The 20,707-nt window shown below is 46.0% G+C and overlaps 1 protein-coding gene across 2 annotated transcripts in view; it reads right to left on the bottom strand.

Annotated features, from left to right (window-relative positions):
* Positions 1-20,707, bottom strand: part of LOC135547287 (coiled-coil domain-containing protein 102A-like) — a 61,469-nt gene that overhangs the window by 24,630 nt on the left and 16,132 nt on the right. For both annotated transcript variants that reach the window (XM_064976129.1, XM_064976136.1), the window contains exons 2-6: positions 9,321-10,062; positions 7,134-7,351; positions 6,175-6,283; positions 4,788-4,904; positions 3,832-4,041 (exon numbers count right to left, since the gene is read on the bottom strand). In XM_064976129.1, coding sequence (XP_064832201.1) covers positions 3,832-4,041; positions 4,788-4,904; positions 6,175-6,283; positions 7,134-7,351; positions 9,321-9,971 — 1,305 coding nt within the window. In that variant the 5' untranslated portion in view covers positions 9,972-10,062. The remainder of the gene's footprint in view (positions 1-3,831; positions 4,042-4,787; positions 4,905-6,174; positions 6,284-7,133; positions 7,352-9,320; positions 10,063-20,707) is intronic.

Raw genomic sequence — 20,707 nt, 5'->3', positions numbered from 1 at the left:
ACAGGGGTAGTGTGTGTCAGACAGCTTAGACAGCACACTGATAAACCACTGGCCTGCTCTACAGGATGTGACCGGCACTGTGGCTCTCAGCTCTGATTAAATACATGTATCAAACCTCTCTTTACCTCTCTCTCTCTCTGCACTTTACTTTCTTCATCAATAGGCTGCAGTTTAACTTGTCTTCAATGTGACCAATGGAACCATTACACACACACACACACACACACACACACACACACACACACACACACACACACACACACACAGGGGGAATAAACCCACAGTAGCTTACACACCCAGACGGATGACAACACACAGGAACACACACAAACACAGTCCCATTCCCCCTCTCTCTCTCCTCAGGCCATTTGAATTGCACCGCGACAGAGGACATCAATCTCCTAGCTGGCCGTGAGTTGTTCAGAAAGCCTGGGCTGGGGATGGGTATGATTTTGGTATCAATCACACTTTGTTCTTTGTCGGTGTCGCCACAGTGTCTTAATCGCTCTGCGTGTTTCTCTCCCCCTGTCTCGATCGATACCCTGCCTCAACAACACACAGGGAAGGACATCCATCAGCCACACAGTCTCAGTGTCTCCAGGCCTGGCCTATTTGTATACTGGAGACACCCACACATCCTATTCCTTATCTGGGTTTGATATACTTGGTGCTTGGCCTCTTCTTTTCAGGTCTTCTACTCTCCACACTCTCACTTATTCCCTGTTGTCCTCTTTCTTTCGCTACCATCCTTCATCCATCCATCTTTTTGCTCCTCCTCCCTCTCGCCACCCCACCCTGGCTGACAGAGAGTGTGTGAGAATGACTGGATGAGAGAGAGAGAGAGAGAGAGAGAGAATGAATGAGTGAGTGAGTGAGTGAGTGAGCGAGCGAGTGAGTGAGTGAGTGAGTGAGTGAGTGAGCGAGTGAGCGAGTGAGTGAGCGAGCAAGTGAGCAAGTGGGCGGAAGAGCGAGTAAATAAGTTGCTAAAGGAGAGTGAGTGTTGAGTGAGAGTGCGGGAGAGAGAGAGAGAGAGAGAGAGAGAGAGAGAGAGAGAGAGAGAAAAAAATGAGAGTGAGTGAGTGAGTGAGTGAGTGAGTGAGTGAGTGAGTGAGTCAGTGAGTGAGTGAGTGAGTGAGTGAGTGAGTGAGTGAGTGAGTGAGTGAGTGAGCGAGCGAGTGAGTGAGCGAGTGAGCGAGTGAGTGAGTGAGCGAGCAAGTGAGCAAGTGGGCGGAAGAGCGAGTAAATAAGTTGCTAAAGGAGAGTGAGTGTTGAGTGAGAGTGCGGGAGAGAGAGAGAGAGAGAGAGAGAGAGAGAGAGAGAGAGAGAGAGAGAGAGAGAACGAGTGATGCAGGGCGCTTTAGGCCCAGTCTATAAATCTGGGGATCCTGGAGAGAGACGGACGGTGCTCATAACGAGCCTACACCGAATGTTTTTATTCCGCCATAGATTCCTCAAACAGGGCAAAGCTGGACCCAGAGATTACACCCAGACAGAGATAGATCGAGAGGGAGGAATGGCGGGAGGGAGGGAGGGACAGATGGAGGGAGAGCAGCATATCCTCTTGTCTCCTCTATTCTCTCTCAGTGGTGACCCGAGCTGTCGCCCGTGATCAGTTGCCACAGAGTGCGGCTCTCTCATTCCACAGCAGCCAGCTAGAGACCCTGTCTGATGAACACATGCTTCGTACGTGCCCGATGAGAGGCATATTTCCTACGTGTCCAACAACCAGGCAGAGACCTAGAGATTATTCACAGTCGTACAGCGCGTAATGTGCAAGCACTGGTGGGATGGCTACATGCCATGCAGTGCACTGAGCCCAATCCAACATGATGCATTCATGTCATCTAGTGCACAAGGACACTACCCAGTCGGAACAGGCCACCTGCTCTTGACGGATAAGGGTCCTTAATCTCTGTGACATGGGCAGAATTTATGGACAGCACGGGATAATTGGGTCCTGTGGCAGTGTAGCACTGTGCATGGCGGGGACAGATTTGAATTGAAGATTTCAATGTTCCCCCCCCCATCTCCATCTGCCGGTCTGTGTGCTCCACATTCACTTTCCTTTCCACTCCCCTCTCTGTCTCCCAGTTCATGTGGGACTATTTGCAGATAAGTATCCCTCGGGGTGGAAGGCATGACGTGTATTAATCCTACAGCCTAGAGGTTAAGTGTGTTTTGCCAGCAAGCGAACGGTCTCTGGTTGGAATCCCTGAGCCGATGAAATACACACAACAAAAGGCTGTTGATGTGCCGTTACTCCTGTATTTCATTTGGGATAAGAGTGTTTGCTAAATGACTCGCATGTAAATGTCCTAGTCACAGGTAGGGCTGAGAATTGCCACAGACCTTATGATATTATCATGACGCTGAGGCGATTTGATGTTCTGAACATGTTGCTCCCCGAGTGTACAAAACAGTAGGAACACCTGCTCTTTCCATGACATAGACTGACCAGGTGAATCCAGGTGAAAGCTATGATCCCTTATTGATGTCACCTGTTAAATCCACTTCAACCAGTGTAGATGAAGGGGAGGAGAGGTTAAAGAAGGATTTTGAAGCCTTGAGACAACCGAGACATGGATTGTGTATGTGTGCCATTCAGAGGGTGAAGGGGTAAGACAAAGTATTTCAATGCCTTTGACCGGGGTTTGGTAGTAGGTGGCAGGTGCACCGGTTTGAGTGTGTCTAGAACTTCAATGGTGATGGGTTTTTCACATTCATCAGTTTCCCGTGTGTATCAAGAATGGTCCACCACCCAAAGGACATCCAGGCAACTTGACACAACTGTGGGGCGTATTGGAGTCAACATTGGCCAGCATCCCTACGGAATGCGTTTGACACCTTGTAGTCCATGCTCTGATGAATTGAGGTTGATCTAACACATTTTTATATATTTTTAATTTATTTACAAATTGATACCTGGTGTCAAATATCAGGGGGCGGCAGGGTTGCCTAGTGGTTAGAGCGTTGGACTAGTAACCGAGAGGTTGCGAGATCCGAATCCTCGAGCTGACAAGGTAAAACTCTGTTGTTCTGCCCCTGAACAAGGCAGTTAAACCCACTGTTCCTAGGCTGTCATTGAAAATAAGAGTTTGTTCTTAACTGACTTGCCTAGTTAAATAAAATATATATATATATGATATTGTTTCATGAGCCTAGGACCTAGAGGCAGCATTTAGCTATTATACCCCCAGCCTCTGGAATAGCCTGCCAGAGACCCTGAGGGGGGACAACACTGTGGACATATTTTAAAGAGATCTTAAAACACACCTTTTAAGCTTTGCTTTTCTTTGGGGTGCTGTTCCGTCGTTTAGCTTTCAAGAAACGTTAATCAAATACAACCACCGACTGTTTGCTCATTGCTGTTGCTGTAAGATGGCAACACAGTGCAATTGCACATGTGCCAATTGAATCTCAACAAGGAAACAGCCTGTGGTTGTATTTGATTCACCTTTATTGAAAGTATGGATTTCAGCAAACAAAGAAAAAGCACACAAGTCGAGGGCAAACATAGGTACAAGGTTAGCGTTTCATCATTTACATTTTTGGAATTATTGACGTTGGGCGAATCGATGTAGCTGAATTCCACAAAGCCTGGTCTCTTGCGGCACTCCCTTGGTGGAGTTCATCAGAAACTCCATTCACCATGAAGTGGAGTTTAGTCAGCTACATGAAATCGTAGGTGCTTGGGTAAAAGCCGGGGGGTGTATGAAACCACTCCTGGGTAGACCACACTAGTGAACCTCCCATATGTGCCTTAGTCAGAGGTGCACAGAAGGGGGGAGTCAAAGGTGCACTGAGGGGGGGGTACATGCTCTCTGCGCTCACCTTGTTCCTCTCAAACAGCTCAGTCTGGATGGTCTTGAGGTCAGTGTCCAGGGCACTGGCCGCCTGCCGCCGTTTACGGGCCAGCTGTTCCTCCAGGTCCTCCGTCTGTGCCCGCAGCTTCTTGTTGTCCCTCTCAAGCGCCAGCTTCTCGGTCTCCAGGCGCTCCCGCCGGCCCCACTCGGCAGCGTTCTCCACCTGCAGCCGCTCCATCTGAGGAGGAGTGGGAGGGGGAGGGAAAACCATGTCAAATCAGAGGGAGAGGAACGAGGTCAGAGGGAACGTTGAATCAACCAATCGCTGTACCAGAGGGGAATATGCAGTCAGTCAGAGCACCAGTGTCCAGGTCGTGACAGTAAAGCCCTTTGTAAACGCTCGACAAGTGAAGGGGCTCTCCATTAGCATTTTTATCATACTCTCCTTTCCTTCAGCCCGGGCCTGCTAGCCACCAGAGCAGAGCCATTAAACATGCTCAGGGTGTATTCTCACGGCTGATATTTGAGCGGCGTTGAGCCGGGAGGAAGTTGCTGCTGAGGCAATGAGGAAGAATACAGGAGAGGGAGAGAAAAGAGAGGAGAGGCGTGAGGCACGTGGGGCTGACAGTGGACTGGTGTCGGGCCCCCGGGGGCCGCTCCTCTGAGGGGGTTCAGGCGATGGGAGGAAGGCGCTCTAAAAGAACACTTCAAAGGAGAGGACTCGTTCCACTCCACCATAAGCCACAGGCGTGAAATATACTCTCCAAAAATGACAACTTAGTACGTGAGGGACACACTGACCACCCAGCCAGCTCCCACTTCCACCATGTCAACTAGTGGGTCACAGTTAGAGACAAGTGTCAACTTGAGTTCAATTGATGTTGAATGGGCTGAATTACCCCCATTAAGTGTAAAGGGATTTGAGATCCATTACAACCCATTATAGATGCTTAAAAGCCAACTGGCTGTGTGCTTAAGCCTCACCTCTGCTCGTAGCTCGGCCAGTTTCTTGTCCATACTAGTGCGTGCTCCCAGCTCATCCTCCAGGTCCTCAGACATACGACCCAACTCATCCTGGTGTACCTCCTTCAACATGTTGAGCTGAGAGAGAGAGAGAGAGGGGGGAGAGAGAGAGAGAGTGAGAGAGAGGAGATAGAGGGGGAGAGAGAGAGAGAGAGAGAGAGAGAGGGACGGGAGAGAGGGGAGTGAGAGAGAGAGAGAGAGAGAGAGAGAGGGAGAGAGAGAGAGAGAGAGAGAGAGAGAGGGGGAGAGAGAGAGAGAGAGGGAGTGAGAGAGAGGGGAGAGGAGAGAGAGAGAGAGGGAGAGAGAGAAAGAGAGAGAGGAGAGAGGGGGGAGAGAGAGAGAGAGAGAGAGAGAGAGAGAGAGAGAGAGAGAGAGAGAGAGAGAGAGAGAGAGAGAGGGGAGTGAGAGAGAGAGGAGAGAGAGAGGAGAGAGAGAGAGAGGAGAGAGAGGGGGGAGAGAGAGAGAGAGAGAGAGAGAGAGAGAGAGAGAGATGGATACAGCCAGACAGCAGGAACATCTACAGGTGTTAAGCTCCTTGGTAAAAATATTGGCATCCATGGTCTTAGTGTTAGTTCACTCTACTCCTATAAACTGAGACGCCTTCAAGGTTGATACGCTCCCATACAACATGACGTTCTCACTCAGCTATGGAGGCTACAGTGGTTTCTCCTTTTAACCTCGGAGATCCCACCGTGGGCCAGGCACATAATGCGCACCTGCCACAGCTCAACCTTCACCTCTCCTTCTCTGCGCTCTCCTTCTCATCAAATATTCATTCCCGCTCTCACTGTTCTCATCCCTCTTATCTCTCCTCTCCTCTTCTCATCTCCTCTACCACCTCTTCTCCTCTCCTCCCTTGATGATATCCGGAGAGATTCTTCAGTCTTCACTGACTACCCTGCCAGTCCATTCATAATTTTCCAATAACATCGACAGACACTAACACACACACACACACACACACACACACACACACACACACACACACACACACACACACACACACACACACACACACACACACACACACACACCACACACAGAGAGCTTGTCTGCTCTGAGCACAGAGTGCCTCCTAGTGGCAGTCTCCTGTAAACACACCCTAAGCCGGCGGCTCTGGCTCTTTGAAGCTGCTGTCTCAGCAGGTGTGTCTGTGTGAGGTGGATGTGTGCCAGTCTGCCAGGCTGTATTGACGTAGGTATGGGGGGGTATGGCCAATATGATGTCAACACTTCTAAGGCCACCAGGATCAATGGGCTGCCGTTTGATGCTTTTACCTCGTTTGATGTATATGTCCCCTGGACGGGTGTTGGAGGGATCGGAAGGTAGAAGTGACCCTCAATCTCACCTGTTTCATGGCCTCCTGCTTGGTCTTGTTCTGCTCCTCGTATTTGAGTTTCCATTGGTTCAGCTCTGTTTCCAGCTTTTCTATGCTCTTGCTGAGTGCATGCTTATCCCTGTGGAGAGAAGAGAGTTGGTTAAATACTGCTCTAGCAACATAGGTGATGACTATTCAACAGAGATAGATCCCAAACCTTCAGAGAACCATCGAAAACCTCCACACTATTAGTTCTGAATATTTAACATAGGAAAATAGCTGTGCCTATTCAATATGGTTTTTGAAGGAAGAGACTTGACAGAACCGGTGTCCCCAAAATCCTATGTAACCATGATGCCATCCACACCGAGTTGGATAGATGTCGTGGTTGGCTAAAAGTGACAGCTGACTTCAACATTCTGGGCGAATATAAATGTCTTCTCCTGAGGTCAGCAGGGTGCCTATGGCACTGACAGAATGAATGGTCCAGAATGTTGCAGAACAGCCCTACAGAAACCAGTCTTACAGACAGACGGGCTCTGCCAGATTGGTGGACCTGAAGATGCAGACCAATCACCAGCGGGGAAATCAGCAGCCTCCAGAGAGCTCAGAAAACAGTTATGATTCTAATGGAAAAGATCATGGGTCTGATGGTAGTGTTGGCGAGAGAGGGAAGCTGCAGTGGTGCCAGAGCTGAGCTCAGGCCAAACAAACAGGAGGCTCTGCTTGTAAATTATGAGACTGGCATCTCAGGGTGGAACAGAGAAGAGACAGCGCAGTTACGAGTCTACACTTTCCATACACTCAACATTAACGCAAATTTGATAATGAAATATGATGGACGGATGCATTGTGAAAGGTGTCTCGCATGGCTCCAAACTCCATACGAGCCATAACATGTCTGAGGAAAGCACCTTCACATACTTGAACATCCCTCAACCTCTCTAAACATGGTCTTCCTTCCAACTCCCTTGATCCCCTCTCCTTACTCGCGTTCCTTGAGCAGGACCTTCTGTGATTCGTCGAGGCGGAGCTGGAGGGCGTTGATCTTGCCGGGGTCCTCCTCCATGGCAGCGATGTCATCCCAGAGCAGACGGCTGCGGTCCTGACGACTCAGGGCAGAACGCAGGCTGCTGGCACTACGGGCGTCCCACGACTCTGGACCTTCAGCCTTGGACCTCAGCACGGACTCCAACAGCTCCAGCTCCTAGGGGGAAGGGAGAGATAGAAAGAACGGCATGGCAGGTGAAAGAGAAAGTGGAAGGGAGGGAGGGAGGGAGGGAGGGAGGGAGGGAGGGAGGGAGGGAGGGAGGGAGGGAGGGAGGGAGGGAGGGAGGGAGGGAGGGAGGGAGGGAGGGAGGGAGGGAGGGAGGGAGGGAGGGAGGGAGGGAGGGCGTAAGTAAACGGGAGAATCCGGGAGAATGACCAGAAAGGCGAGAGGAAAGAGGAAGAGGGATCTATGCAATTTCATTCACTGTTAGTCGACACCTGTTGTTTACGACGCATGTGACAGATAACATTTGATTTGATGAGATGAACCATGCAGGGGAGTCACCCCACTCTGAAACCCCACTCTGAAACCCCACTCTGAAACCCCGACGTCAGCCATCACAGCTCCACTCCAAGCGAGAAGGCTGGAGAGCGAAGCGGACTCCTAGACTCAAATATTTACTTTTCTTAATTAAACCCCACCAGGGAGCCAGGTTTTTTCCTAGCTCAACAGCACCGGTACAGCAGCTATCATATTATCCCCTATCCCAATTTCCTGTCTGTAAAAATGTAATTCCCGGGCCGTTTCACTGAGTAATCAAACACTGCCTTTTTCTTTCTGCCTGTTCATGTCTCTGGGAGCCACACAGGGCTCCGGACCCTCTGCCAACTTCCTGTTACTGGGAGAGCTGAGCACAAGAGCACAACCATCAGACGGGAGGGAAAAACACAGGCTGTTACCAGTGGTGGCCAGCAGGGGGACCTAGAGGTTAATGTATGAGGTGGAGGTGAGCGGGTAGCACCGCTCCTCTCACTCAGCCCGCCACATGTGGAAGCAATCAGCGTGTCTGTGTAATACTGAGGGAGAGAACAATGAAGGGGCAGGAAATGGGATTGTATGTGAGCATCCCCATAATGCCCAGCTCAGCTTCATGCTGCTGTTTATCCAACGGTGAGTTATTACAAATGGCCAGCTGCTTGCCTAAGGAGAGCTCAGTGTGTATGTTGGCCCATGGTGAACCACTGAGGAAGAATCTGACTAGACATTCTCCTCCAGGTTGCATTGTATGTCTTCTCATTATTCACTTATTTTCTGTGTTCACTTTGGCTCAAGACTGGGAAAATGAGCACGGTTATCGCCATTGCCTTTCATGCCTGAAGTGAACCTCCTGCTCTGTACGGGTGTGAAAGTGTGTCTGTCGAGTGTTTCCATGGAAACAGCAAGCCCCCCCCCCATGTGTGAGTTGGCTGAAGGTCAAGTCAGATTGCTAATGACACTGATCTGTATTCACTGCTGCTTGAGCTGCATACAGCTGAATACCCCTTGCCACGATTCACGTTTTCCCTAAAAATAGAAACCTCATCTTGTCCAGCTCTCGACGAGTTTTAAAAGAGTTGAATACACCTGATGAGCCAGCTCAGGGAGGTTGTTTTTACTTCTATTTTGACTGTGTGTCTAATTGACAACGGTACATCTGAGGACACCAACAGCTACAATGCCTTTCAATCATGCAAGATGACAGGCTTTTCTGTGACAGGAAGCTTGTTTCATTCCCTGTGTGTAACAGGGAATTATCCCTTCCCTTCAAAATGTCTGAAAATATGAGGCTCATAGAGAGGAAATTGGGTTCCAAGGCTGCAGTACCCAATCTGTGCCCCCTGGGTAGAAGATAGGGTTGTGCAGGGGGGCGGGGGGTTCTATTTTAAGAACAACAGCTACACTTCAGCAGAGCTCCCACTGAAGCACAATGCTGGAGGTTAAGCTCTGAGACATATCTGCTGGCTAGCTCTTCATTAACAAGATGAAACGCTGGCCTAAATAAGTGACTGATGCTCTATCTTCTACCAAGACCTCAGACCAACCTTCCCCTGTGCAACCTATTCTCTGACTGTTCTGGGTTATAGACTACTGGAGTGTGTCTCTTACTGACATTGTTTGTGTCTAGAGTGTGTGACCATTCTCTCACCTTCTGTCTGTCAGGTTTATCTGTGTCCACATCTCTCACTGGTTCCTGTTCTGGTGACCCGTGCCCCTCGCCCACCCTGTCCTGCTTACTGTCCACAAGGGGCTGTGAGGAGGAGGAGGATGGGGTGGAGGAGGAGGAAGGTGGTGCTGAGGGGGCGTGGGAGGGTGAGGCCTGGTCAGCACAGAGACGCAGTGCTTCCTGTCTGAGTGTCTCGTTCTCGGAGGCCAGTTCCTGCCGCTCCCGCCTTGCGCCTGTCAGCTCCTTGGTCAGGGCGTCCAGCCTCTGTCGGAGCTGCCGCACCTCGTCCCGTGCCCGGTTCCTCTCGGAGCGCACCTTGCTCCACTTCTCCCTCCAGTTGGCTGTGCAGTCCGACCACCAGCGCATGGTCTTCTCCATTTGGGCAGCTCGCGCCCTGGCCTCCTCCAGCTCCCTCAGACGCAGCTCCTCACGGCTCTCCCAGTCCCCAGACTCGCCCAGGCCAGGGGAGAGCAGCAGAGGAGGGCTGGAGCTGGGAGTGCCCCCCGTGGGGCTGGGCGTGTGGGTCAGGCTATCAGGAGAGCGGACCCTGTCCGGCCCCAGGCCCAGGCCACAGAGCAGGCCCGCCCCGGACTTAGCGGCCTCGGCCATGTGGGGGCTAGGGGTGTGGTTCATCACTGAGCCGATGATGATCCAGGAAAAAGCAGGAAACACAAGCGATGCTGTGCACTCAGGAGTGCATGGTCATCTTTACTCAGTTGGCTACCTGCAGATTCAAACACAAAACAGAGACACTGGTTAGTTGGACAGTACTAGGGCTGTTGCGGTGACTATTACCGCCACACCGACGGTCACGAGTCATGAAGGCAGTCAAATTCCACATGACTGTTTAGTCACTATAATTAGGCTTCTCCAAGCTCTGATGCTGCTGCTGGTCATTAGTTGCCTGCCAAACTTGCTAACTGCCTGGTACTCAGCACTCTACTGTCCCTCTAATCACTCTGACATCAATGCAAATCGAATCGAACATCTAATCAAACACTTCATGAGAGCCCATGAGCTCATGTTGCGCAACATTTCTATAGGCTATGCAAATGCGGGAGAAAACAGAGTGATGGTCTCTACTAAAAAAAGGAGGATCAGCTTTCTATAGGCTAGGCCTACTATATTTATTTCTCAACTCTCCTAATATTGCTTATATTTACAATAGGAGTAGAGCCAACCTGGCTGACATGACAATAAACCACGGGGAAAAGCGCCCTCCATTCGCTATTTAAGTGCATAGATGACAAGTATTTTTTCCTCGCGTAAGACGCCCAGCATTAGAAACAATGGCTTTTTTTTTACTAGTTTGAATCATAGTCGCACACCTCATGCAGCCTAGCCCATAGGCCTATATGTTTTAATAAGCTTTGTATCACAACTAAAGTGGCCAAATAACTTCGTAAAATGAAACACATGAATCCGCTTTACAAGGTGTGTAGAGCCTAACTGGTATACATAAGCAGCGTGTGAGTTTCAAGTTTGGGGAAGATCGTGTTCACCATAATGCACCTTTATATTAAAAGCATTACATGTATAATTGCATTTGCGGCCACTTTTGATTATGGTCTTTTTTCCACTAATGGAACATTCGCCTACTTCCATACATTGCTGCGCTTATAATGTGAAGAAATCGCCTAGTTTATCAACATTTTAAGCTAAACGTTCTGATCTGTTGAGTCAGCCACATTTCATAAAAAGGTTTTGTATTCATTTGGGATCTATCGCATCCCACAACTGTCCCAGACTATGTTTGGAATATTTATTTATCGCACAGAATAGAATTTGGTCGACTTTTGTACTGCGGGGGATAGTAGATTGACGTAGGCTAGTGCTTTTGCTGTTCGTTAGGCCTACTCATCTTGTTGGTTGACGAAAAAAACATCTTCAATATGCACCTCGGAATTGGATTGGGACGCGCACAGTTGCATCCCCGACGTGTATGTCTTAACTTGTAGCCTGTGAGAAAGACCCGATCATGTGACAGAGAGCAGTGTGAGGGAGAGATGCTTCGGATTGCGCAGCACACATGGAGAAGGGCACAATGCAGCCACTCGGGCCGCAAAAGGAATGGATTTTTTTAGGATGCATTACAGCCACAAAGGGGATTGCTGTCGTGAAAATCGAGGAATTATGAAGTGCTTGTGAAATTGTGAATGAGAGACTATTGAAGTGTGTACAGTCTTTGCAAAATAGTATTTTGAATACTATAAAATAATGTAAAATAACGCCACGGAATTATAAGCAAATCTTGTCTGCTAAATCAACTAGCGTAGCCCACAGCCATTAGGCATAGCCACATCAGGACCTAACATAAAGACAACTCAGAATGTGCTATTCTGTTCTTCTGAAACGGACTACATTTCCTTCATTTCATGCTTCTTTAGATCTGTCTAAAATAAACAATGGACTTTTTGTGAAGTTGCAGGCTATATTACATGGATGTATTCGACTTTTGCGTGGAAGCCAGGAGATGCTAAATGTGTTCATGTTAATTAACGGTCAATTACTGTGAGACCGACAGTTATTTGTTTGACAATCACCAGCTGATGAAATGAATTCAACGCTCTACTCTACTCCTATCCTATGATCATCACTTGCCACAGCAAAACAGCCTGGTCGATAAAAAAAGTAACATAAAGTCCAATGTCCCTGTGCAGTTCAGAAATATGTTCTGGGACCAGTCTGAGTAGGCGAGATACAATAGGCCATCCTCTTCATACTGTTCTGGTGCCAGATACAGAAGGTTACAGATGAACGGCCACATGTCGGAGATTACCTAGAGCCAGTACATCTTGAAGAAAATTGCAACGGTCATTTGTAAACAGCCAATGATGAGAAAAAAAAGCTTCAACTAGCACCATGGCAACCCAGTAAACCCATTGACTTCAAGCATGTCCGGATTCAGACTTCGGCCTAACACCGTGGCAACTTGCAGTCCAAAGACACCGATGAACCGGTTACCAGGAAAGTATGCAGAAAGACAAATTACAGATAGGTCATCACTAGCATACCACACAACCCAACAGTCCCCGGAAGGTGGGGGGCCCCCCAGATAGCATTTGAATGGCATGCCGTAGCAAAAAATGTTTAGAATTACAGGAAACTGTTGTCAACCACATCAAGAATACATTTGCATTTGCTGACAGTGAGGGTAGATGTGACAGACAGAAAAAGAAGAGAGGATAGTGAATTTATTTGAATTTTTATTTAACTTGGCAGGTCATTTAATAAGAACAAATTCTTATTTACAACGACGGCCTACACGGCCAAACCCTAATGATGCTGGCCAATTGTGCGCCACCCTATGGGACTCCCCATCACAGCCAGTTGTGATAAAGCCTGGAATCGAACCAGGGTCTGTAGTGATGCCTCTAGCGCTGAGAGAGAGAGAGAGAGAGAGAGAGAGAGAGAGAGAGAGAGAGAGAGAGAGAGAGAGAGAGAAAGAGGGGCTGGATGAGACCGTTTGAGCTGGTTTCTTGTGAGGGCAGAAACCGAATCTCAGATAATTACTTTCCGATTCCCAGAGGCACCGACGGCATGGTTTATATATGTTTGAGAATGAGGCGACTGAAGAGTCTGGGAGGACTTTGGTGTAAAAGGATATGAATTCTCAAATCAACGCCCCAAACAAACTCTCTGCTTGGAGTCCAGTACAGAATCCCTCGGCTGATCACCCTCAGGGCCTGTATCTGACATGTTCACTGCAACTTAATCACACCAGACCTATAACACAGCGTGTGTGAGGGAGACTCATTTAATGGATCAATTGCATGGCTGAGCCATAATTATTTGCTCTGGCTTAAGGGAAGCTGTTTATATGCTGATGAGAGAGACTAAATGTAAAAATACACCCACCGTAGGCTACTAGTGTGTGGCACGCCAAACGTACAAAGATGCAAATAGCGGAATAAACATAGCAATGATTCTGCAGTTATAGACCAACACATTAGCCCCAAACACTGAGCAGCAAACTCACCAGTTCCTGTGAGTAACACATTTATGTGGAAAGCTCGTACAACATGCTTTCTCTCAAAGATCTTGTCGAACAAAACATCTCTGTCTCTGACTGTTCTCTGCCTGGTCTCTGTACAAGTGGATATCTTGAGGAATCTCAAACACAAAGGAGATGACATGAAAGACCGGGAGCAGTGCCGTCAGAGATGTATTATGTATCTATGTAACACCTTCACTGCCTGCATTATCCTTGTGATACATATTCTCCATTTCATATTCATTAACATCTCACTATGCCATGCCATTTCAATGTACCCTCCATATGAACTCCCTGCCTAACCCCCCTAGTAGGCACCCACCTCTCTCACTAAACTCACTCTGTCACTCCCCACCAGGGCTCACGCTACAGCTCAGAGACGGTGGTTGGAGTCAGCCCAGTAGAGTAAGGAGTTAAACCTCCCACTTCCTATCACCGATAATGAACACTATCCTCTGAGAGTCTTGTCTCGTACTAAGGCAGACGGAGACAGAGAGGGAGATGGTTTGGGCCCTGTCGCCTTTGTACGATATCTCCACCAGGGATATGTGACAAAGAGCAACTGTCAGGGGGAGATCACCTGTTAAGGTTCCAAAAAGGATGTCAGCCAATGAGCAACATACACAGAAACACACACACCGCAAACCATCTCTGTTGTCCCCCCGCATGGAAAGGGAATGCTTTTATGGAGAGAGAAAGTGAATATATATAAGTATTAGAGGTCGACCTTATTAATCGGAATGGGCGATTAATTAGGGCCAATTTTAAGTTTTTATAATAATCGGAAATCGGTATTTTTGTGTGCCGATTTGACAACAAACAAAAAAATGTTGTTTTTTTTTACACCTTTATTTAATCTTTATTTAACTTTGCAAGTCAGTTAAGAACACATTCTTATTTTCATTGACGGCCTAGAAACGGTGGGTTAACGGCCTTGTTCAGGGGCAGAACGACAGATTTTCACCTTGTCAGCTCGGGGGATCCAATCTTGCAAACTTACAGTTAATTAGTCCAACGCAATAACAACCTGCCTCTCTCTCGTTGCACTCCACAAGGCGACTGCCTGTTACGCGAATACAGTAAGCCAAGGTAAGTTGCTAGCTAGCATTAAATTTATCTTATAAAAAACAATCAATCATAATCACTAGTTAAACTACACATGTTTGATGATATTACTAGATATTATCTAGCGTGTCCTGCGTTGCACATAATGGGGCGGCAGGGTAGCCTAGTGGTTAGAGCGTTTTTATATATATTTTTTAATGTATTTGTAATAATGACAATTACAACAATACTGAATGAACACTTATTTTAACTTAATATAATACATCAATAAAATCAATTTAGCCTCAAATAAATAATGAAACATGTTCAATTTGGTTTAAATAATGCAAAAACAAAGTGTTGGAGAAGAAAGTAAAAGTGTAATATGTGCTATGTAAGAAAGCTAACGTTTCAGTTCCTTGCTCAGAACATGAGAACATATGAAAGTTGGTGAGTCTTCAATATACCCAGGTAAGAAATTTTAGGTTGAAGTTATTATAGGAATTATAGGACTATTTCCCTCTATACCATTTGTATTTCATTAACCTTTGATTATTGGATGTTCTTATAGGCACTTTAGTATTGCCAGTGTAACAGTATAGCTTCCGTCCCTCTCCTCGCTCCTCCCTGGGCTCGAACCAGCAACACAACGACAACAGCCACCATCGAAGCAGCGTTATCCATGAACAACTGCTAGAAGGCTCAGAGCGAGTGATGTTTGAAACGCTATTAGCGAGAGGCAGGTCGTTATTGCATTGGACTAGTTAACTGTAAGGTTGCAAGATTGGCTCCCCCGAGCTGACAAGGTGAATATCTGTCGTTCTGCCCCTGAACGAGGCAGTTAACCCACCGTTACTAGGCCGTCATTGAAAATAAGAATGTGTTCTTAACTGACTTGCCTAGTTAAATAAAGGTATATAAAAATAATAATTACAATTTTAAAAAATCGGCAAATCGGTGCCCAAAAATAGCAATTTCCGATTGTTATGAAAACTTGAAATCGGCCCTAATTAATCGGCCGACCTCTAGTTTAGACCTAGGCCTACATGGAGGGGGCAGTACCGTATGGCTTCAATGAATCAATCAAGCACTAAGTTGCTCCTCGGTATCAGGATTGCAAAGAAAATTATTTTGAACTCCTGCGTAGGAATGTTCTACTTAGCAACTGTCTACTTTGAGTGTAAAAGGAGGTTGAACAGTATGCTAAAATACATTTCTTTCACACAGACAGACAAGACATTGCACCTAAATGTGGTTTCACAAAGAAAACATGCATACATTTAAATGGAGCGCAGTTGACAACACAGCTACAGTACTATATCTGTAGAGACATTTTTGCAGGGTCATGACTATTGTCAACCACATCAAGAATACATTTGCTGATAGTGAGGGTAGACATGACAGACAAATATATTACTGTTTACAATGACAGCCTACACAGCCAAACCCTAACGATGCTGGGCCAATTGTGTGCCACCCTATGGAACGCCCAATCACAGCCAGTTGTGATACAGCCTGGAATTGAACCACGGTCTGTAGTGATGCCCCTAGCACTGAGATGTAGGGCTTTAGAGCACTGCGCCACTCGAGAGCCCTAAGAAAGAAAGAGAGTGTTAGAGAAAGAGAGAGGGGGCTAGATTAGACAGTTATAGCTGGTTTTCTTGTAAGAGCAGTAACCGAAACTCAGATCATGAATTTCCGATTCCCAGAGGCAGCGACAGCATGGTTTATCTGGGTTTGAGAATGAGGCGACAGACATTGCACTTAAATGTGGTTACACAAAGGAAACATGCATACATTCAAATGGAGAGCAGCTGAAAAAAAACCCAGATAGAGACAGCAGGCTCTTCCTGTCACCCCATTTCAGAGGTCAGGGGTGAAGAGTGTTTGTGTCTCTTTCTGGAATATCGCAGAGTGTGTATGGGTGCTGAGATAAGTGGCTAGGCTGTTGCGTCTTGCTACATAATACTCAACAATATCAAAGCCGACTGACAGACTAACACTTGTCAACATGCCAATCAAAAGTTCAAGTTGATCTTCGGACCCATCCATGACCTGGAAGGTCAGCTGATGTTCTATTCATTATCTCATTGGTTTGAATGGACTATCTATTGTCTCCCTCTTATGGCTCCAGAGGGTATTTGTTCACCTTGACTGATCTGAGTCTTGTAGGGAAACGTCAAAGAGGTGAACAAGGTATTGGACAGGGAAGTGATCCTAATACTGAGTGACGACTGCAGACAGATACAATAAACACAAACAAAAGTCTAGTCAATGAACTTCAAGAGACAAAAAGTGGGGCAAATCTACGTTGGCTCTACAACGGGGGAGTGAACAAAAATTATGCAAGAGGGAGCTAGTTTCAAAAAGACTCCAGATGGAGAGAAGAGATGGACAGAGACTGTAAACTAGAAAGGAAAAGAACAAAGTAAAAGCTGGAGCTGAGTTTTTGCATTTCAATACAATCTGCTCCAAGACAGTGGTCTCAGGGGTCAGCGATCCCAAAATGAAATGCCTCTATAAACAAGCCAATTACTTTGGGGAACTTCCTTTGGGAACTGGTTCCAGCTGGAGGATCCACGCTCATGTGGGATGTGTGGAATCCAGCCGATAGCTGCAGGATACTGAGAAATGAAACACAGAAAGAGAGAGTAGAGTAGCCTTCACTGGAACCTAACACAGAGACGCACCACCACTCAAAGCAAAAGAAACAAATGTGAATATATGTGTTTTACTATAAAGTGTGTTGCAATTTTAAATGCACTTGAAATAAAGTTGGATTCGATGTATACTGTAAGACAACCAAGACATTTACTGTATATGCAAATTCTATTCCATCTAGACGTGAATCTATGTGGGGTAAAATGGTTAGGGAATACAAGGACAAAGTGCTGTCACTACACACAGCCCGGTGTTGACGTGAGAAAACGGTGTTCTGCCATCAGAAGTAGAGGGGGAACAGTGACGTAAATTGAGGACGAGATTGTCAGAACTGCCAGGGCCATTTAGAGGATGCAGGCAGAGAATTCTACCCACGTGGGAAACATGCTGTCACGGACCCCTCCCCTTATATAAAAAGCACAACCGCTTTAGTTGTTACAGACTGTATTGTGCAATGTCTGAAAGCATATATCCCAGTTGGCTACACTCCAGCACCTTGCGGTTTTAGATCTGAAACTGCCAAAGTGAAGAAGGAAGTCAAACAGGACGTGTAGCCCAGGATCTACAACCACAGTGTTTCTATCTTTCTTCCATCTTGGTGAAGTGGAAAGCATTTTCTTTTGTCACTGCGCCATTCGTTTTGATCTGAAAACAAACATGTAGCTATTAACCCGAGTGCTTGACTCTGCATCTCTTTACTTAAAAGTGCAGAAATCCACAGGAGCAGATCTGAGGTGGTAAACACAGACAGTGACGCTATCACTTTCTCTAAGTGCTTTGAGATGTTGTGTTATTGGTGCTACTGTAGGTGGGACAAGACTCTGGGGCAAACACTTACAGTAAATCAGCATAAGAGGAAACAGTTCACTTCACTACATCAAGTGACCTAAAAAGTACCGAACAATAGTCTCACTGACTATATATGTAGGGGGTGATGACAAAACTTCTGGTTCATTTTAATCTAGCTCATGTTATTCAATGGAGAAAGTCATTGTACTGTGATTTCGGGATCGCTAACGTTAAATCCAACACCATCAGGAAAATACGTCATGATTTGGTCATCTTGGTCTCATGATATTAAATCTTCAGACAAGGGGTCGACCGATTATGATTTTTCAACGCCGATGCCGATACCGATTATTGGAGGACAAAAAAGCCGATACTGATTAGTCGGACGATTTTTTAAATGTATTTGTAATAATGACAAATACAACAATACTGAATGAACACTTATTTTAACTTAATATAATACATCAATAAAATCAATTTAGCATCAAATAAATAATGAAGCATGTTCAATTTGGTTTAAATAATGCAAAAACAAAGTGTTGGAGAAGAAAGTAAAAGTGCAATATGTGCCATGTAAGAAAGTTAATGTTTAAGTTCCTTGCTCAGAACATGAGAACATATGAAAGCTGGTGGTTCCTTTTAACATGAGTCTTCAATATTCCCAGTTAATAAGTTTTAGGTTGTAGTTATTATAGGAATTATAGGACTATTTCTCTCTATACCATTTGTATTTCATTAACCTTTGACTATTGGATGTTCTTATAGGCACCTTAGTATTGCCAGTGTAACAGTATAGCTTCCATCCCTCTCCTCGCCGCTACCTGGGCTCGAACCAGGAACACATCGACAACAGCCACCCTCGAAGCAGCGTTACCCATGCAGAGCAAGGGGAACAACTACTCCAAGTCTCAGAGCGAGTGACATTTGAAATGCTATTATCGCGCACCCCACTAACTAACTAGCCATTTCACATTGGTTACACCAGCCTCATCTCGGGAGTTGATAGGCTTGAATTCATAAACAGCAGAGCTGCTGGCAAAACACACAAAAGTGCTGTTTGAATGAATGCTTACGAGCCTGCTGGTGCCTACCATCGCTCAGTCAGACTGCTCTATCAAACATAGACTTAATTATAACATACTAACACACAGAAACACGAACCTTAGGTCAATAATATGGTCGAATCCGGAAACTATCATCTCGAAAACAAAACATTTATTATTTCAGTGAAATACGGAACCGTTCCATATTTTATCTACCGGGTGGCATCCATCAGTCTGAATATTTCTGTTACATTGCACAACCTTCAATGTTATGTCATAATTACATAAAAAATCTGGCAAATTAGTTCACAATAAGCCAGGCAGCCCAAACTGTTGCATATACCCTGACTCTGTGTGCAATGAACGCAAGAGAAGTGACATAATAACACCTGGTTAATATTGCCTGCTAACCTAGATTTCTTTTAGCTAAATATGAAGGTTTAAAAATATATACTTCTGTGTATTGATTTTAAGAAAGGCATTGATGTTTATGGTTAGGTACACGTTGGAGCAACGACAGTCCTTTTTCACGAATGCCCACTGCATCGATTATATGCAACACAGGACACGCTAGATAAACTAGTAATATCATCAACCATGTGTACTTAAAACTAGTAATTATGATTGATTGATTGTTTTTAATAAGATAAGTTTAATGCTAAGTAGCAACTTACCTTGGCTTCTAGACTAGTTAACCGTAAGGTTGCAAGACTGAATCCCTGAGCTGACAAGGTAAACATCTGTCGTTCTGCCCTGAACAAGGCAGTTAACCCACCGTTCCTAGGCTGTAATTGAAAATAAGAATGTGTTCTTAACTGACTTGCCTCGTTAAATAAGGGTGTAAAGAAAAAAAAGAAAAAAGAAACAAATCGGCAAAATCGGTGTCCAAAAATACCGATTTCCGATTGTTATGAAAACTTGAAATCGGCCCTAATTAATCGGCCATTCAGATTAATCGGTCGACCTCTACTTCAGATAGCAACAGCAGAGGGAAGCGTTTTGCAAAACGCAAGTACTAGAGACTTAAACAAGATGGCCGAACATATGAAATCTGATCAATGTTTTTTTCAGTGAAGTTTGTCCAAATACTGCACACAGTGTCATAGCTCATTACAATCTCTCATTCTGTAGTGCCTAACTGCATTAGCAAGCAAAGAAAATCACAAAATTCTAGACAGTAAAACAACAATCCATGGATTTTAGGGCTTGTTTCCTGTTGGGGGCCTGGATAATGGAGAGGGAAGGACAGGAATTGGGATCGGAGTATCACACAGCTGGTATAGCAGTCTCCATCTTCTACATACCAATGATCCGAACAACCTGCCCTGGCTGTGACTGTGCTCTTAATAGGGTTTCCACCCAGCAGGATGAGAGGGGACAATAAGAGGGTCAGGGCATAGCTGACCAGCAGAGAGAGGGGAGTCTGCTGGGTTCATCTCAAATTAAAGCTTGCTTTCACTGAGGACATAAAGGTCAACACTAAAGTGTGACATTTTATTAGTCCCCACAAGGTCAACTGCTATATCTAGGGGGGTAGGGTTAATGTTAGAATTAGGGTTAGGAGCTAGGGTTAGTTTTAGGGTTGAGGTTAGGTGTTGAGATTGAGATTATAGTTAAGGTTAGGGTTAGTTAGGGAAAATAAGATTTTGAATGGGACTGAATTGTGTGTCCCCACAAGGTTAGTTATACAAGACTGTGTGTGTGTGTGGAGGGGGCTGGTGACTGCGGGGGAAACTGATAGAATAGAAGCTGACAGAGGTGTGAGGCTGACTGAAGAAGCTGGCCGTTTTAATCCTGTTAGCTGGCGTCAGAGCACAAGAGGGACACGGCACAGAGAG

This window comes from Oncorhynchus masou, chromosome 1, assembly GCF_036934945.1.
Source record: "Oncorhynchus masou masou isolate Uvic2021 chromosome 1, UVic_Omas_1.1, whole genome shotgun sequence".
NCBI classification, from domain to species: Eukaryota; Metazoa; Chordata; class Actinopteri; order Salmoniformes; family Salmonidae; genus Oncorhynchus; species Oncorhynchus masou.
This window is presented reverse-complemented; position numbering and strand designations above follow the sequence as displayed.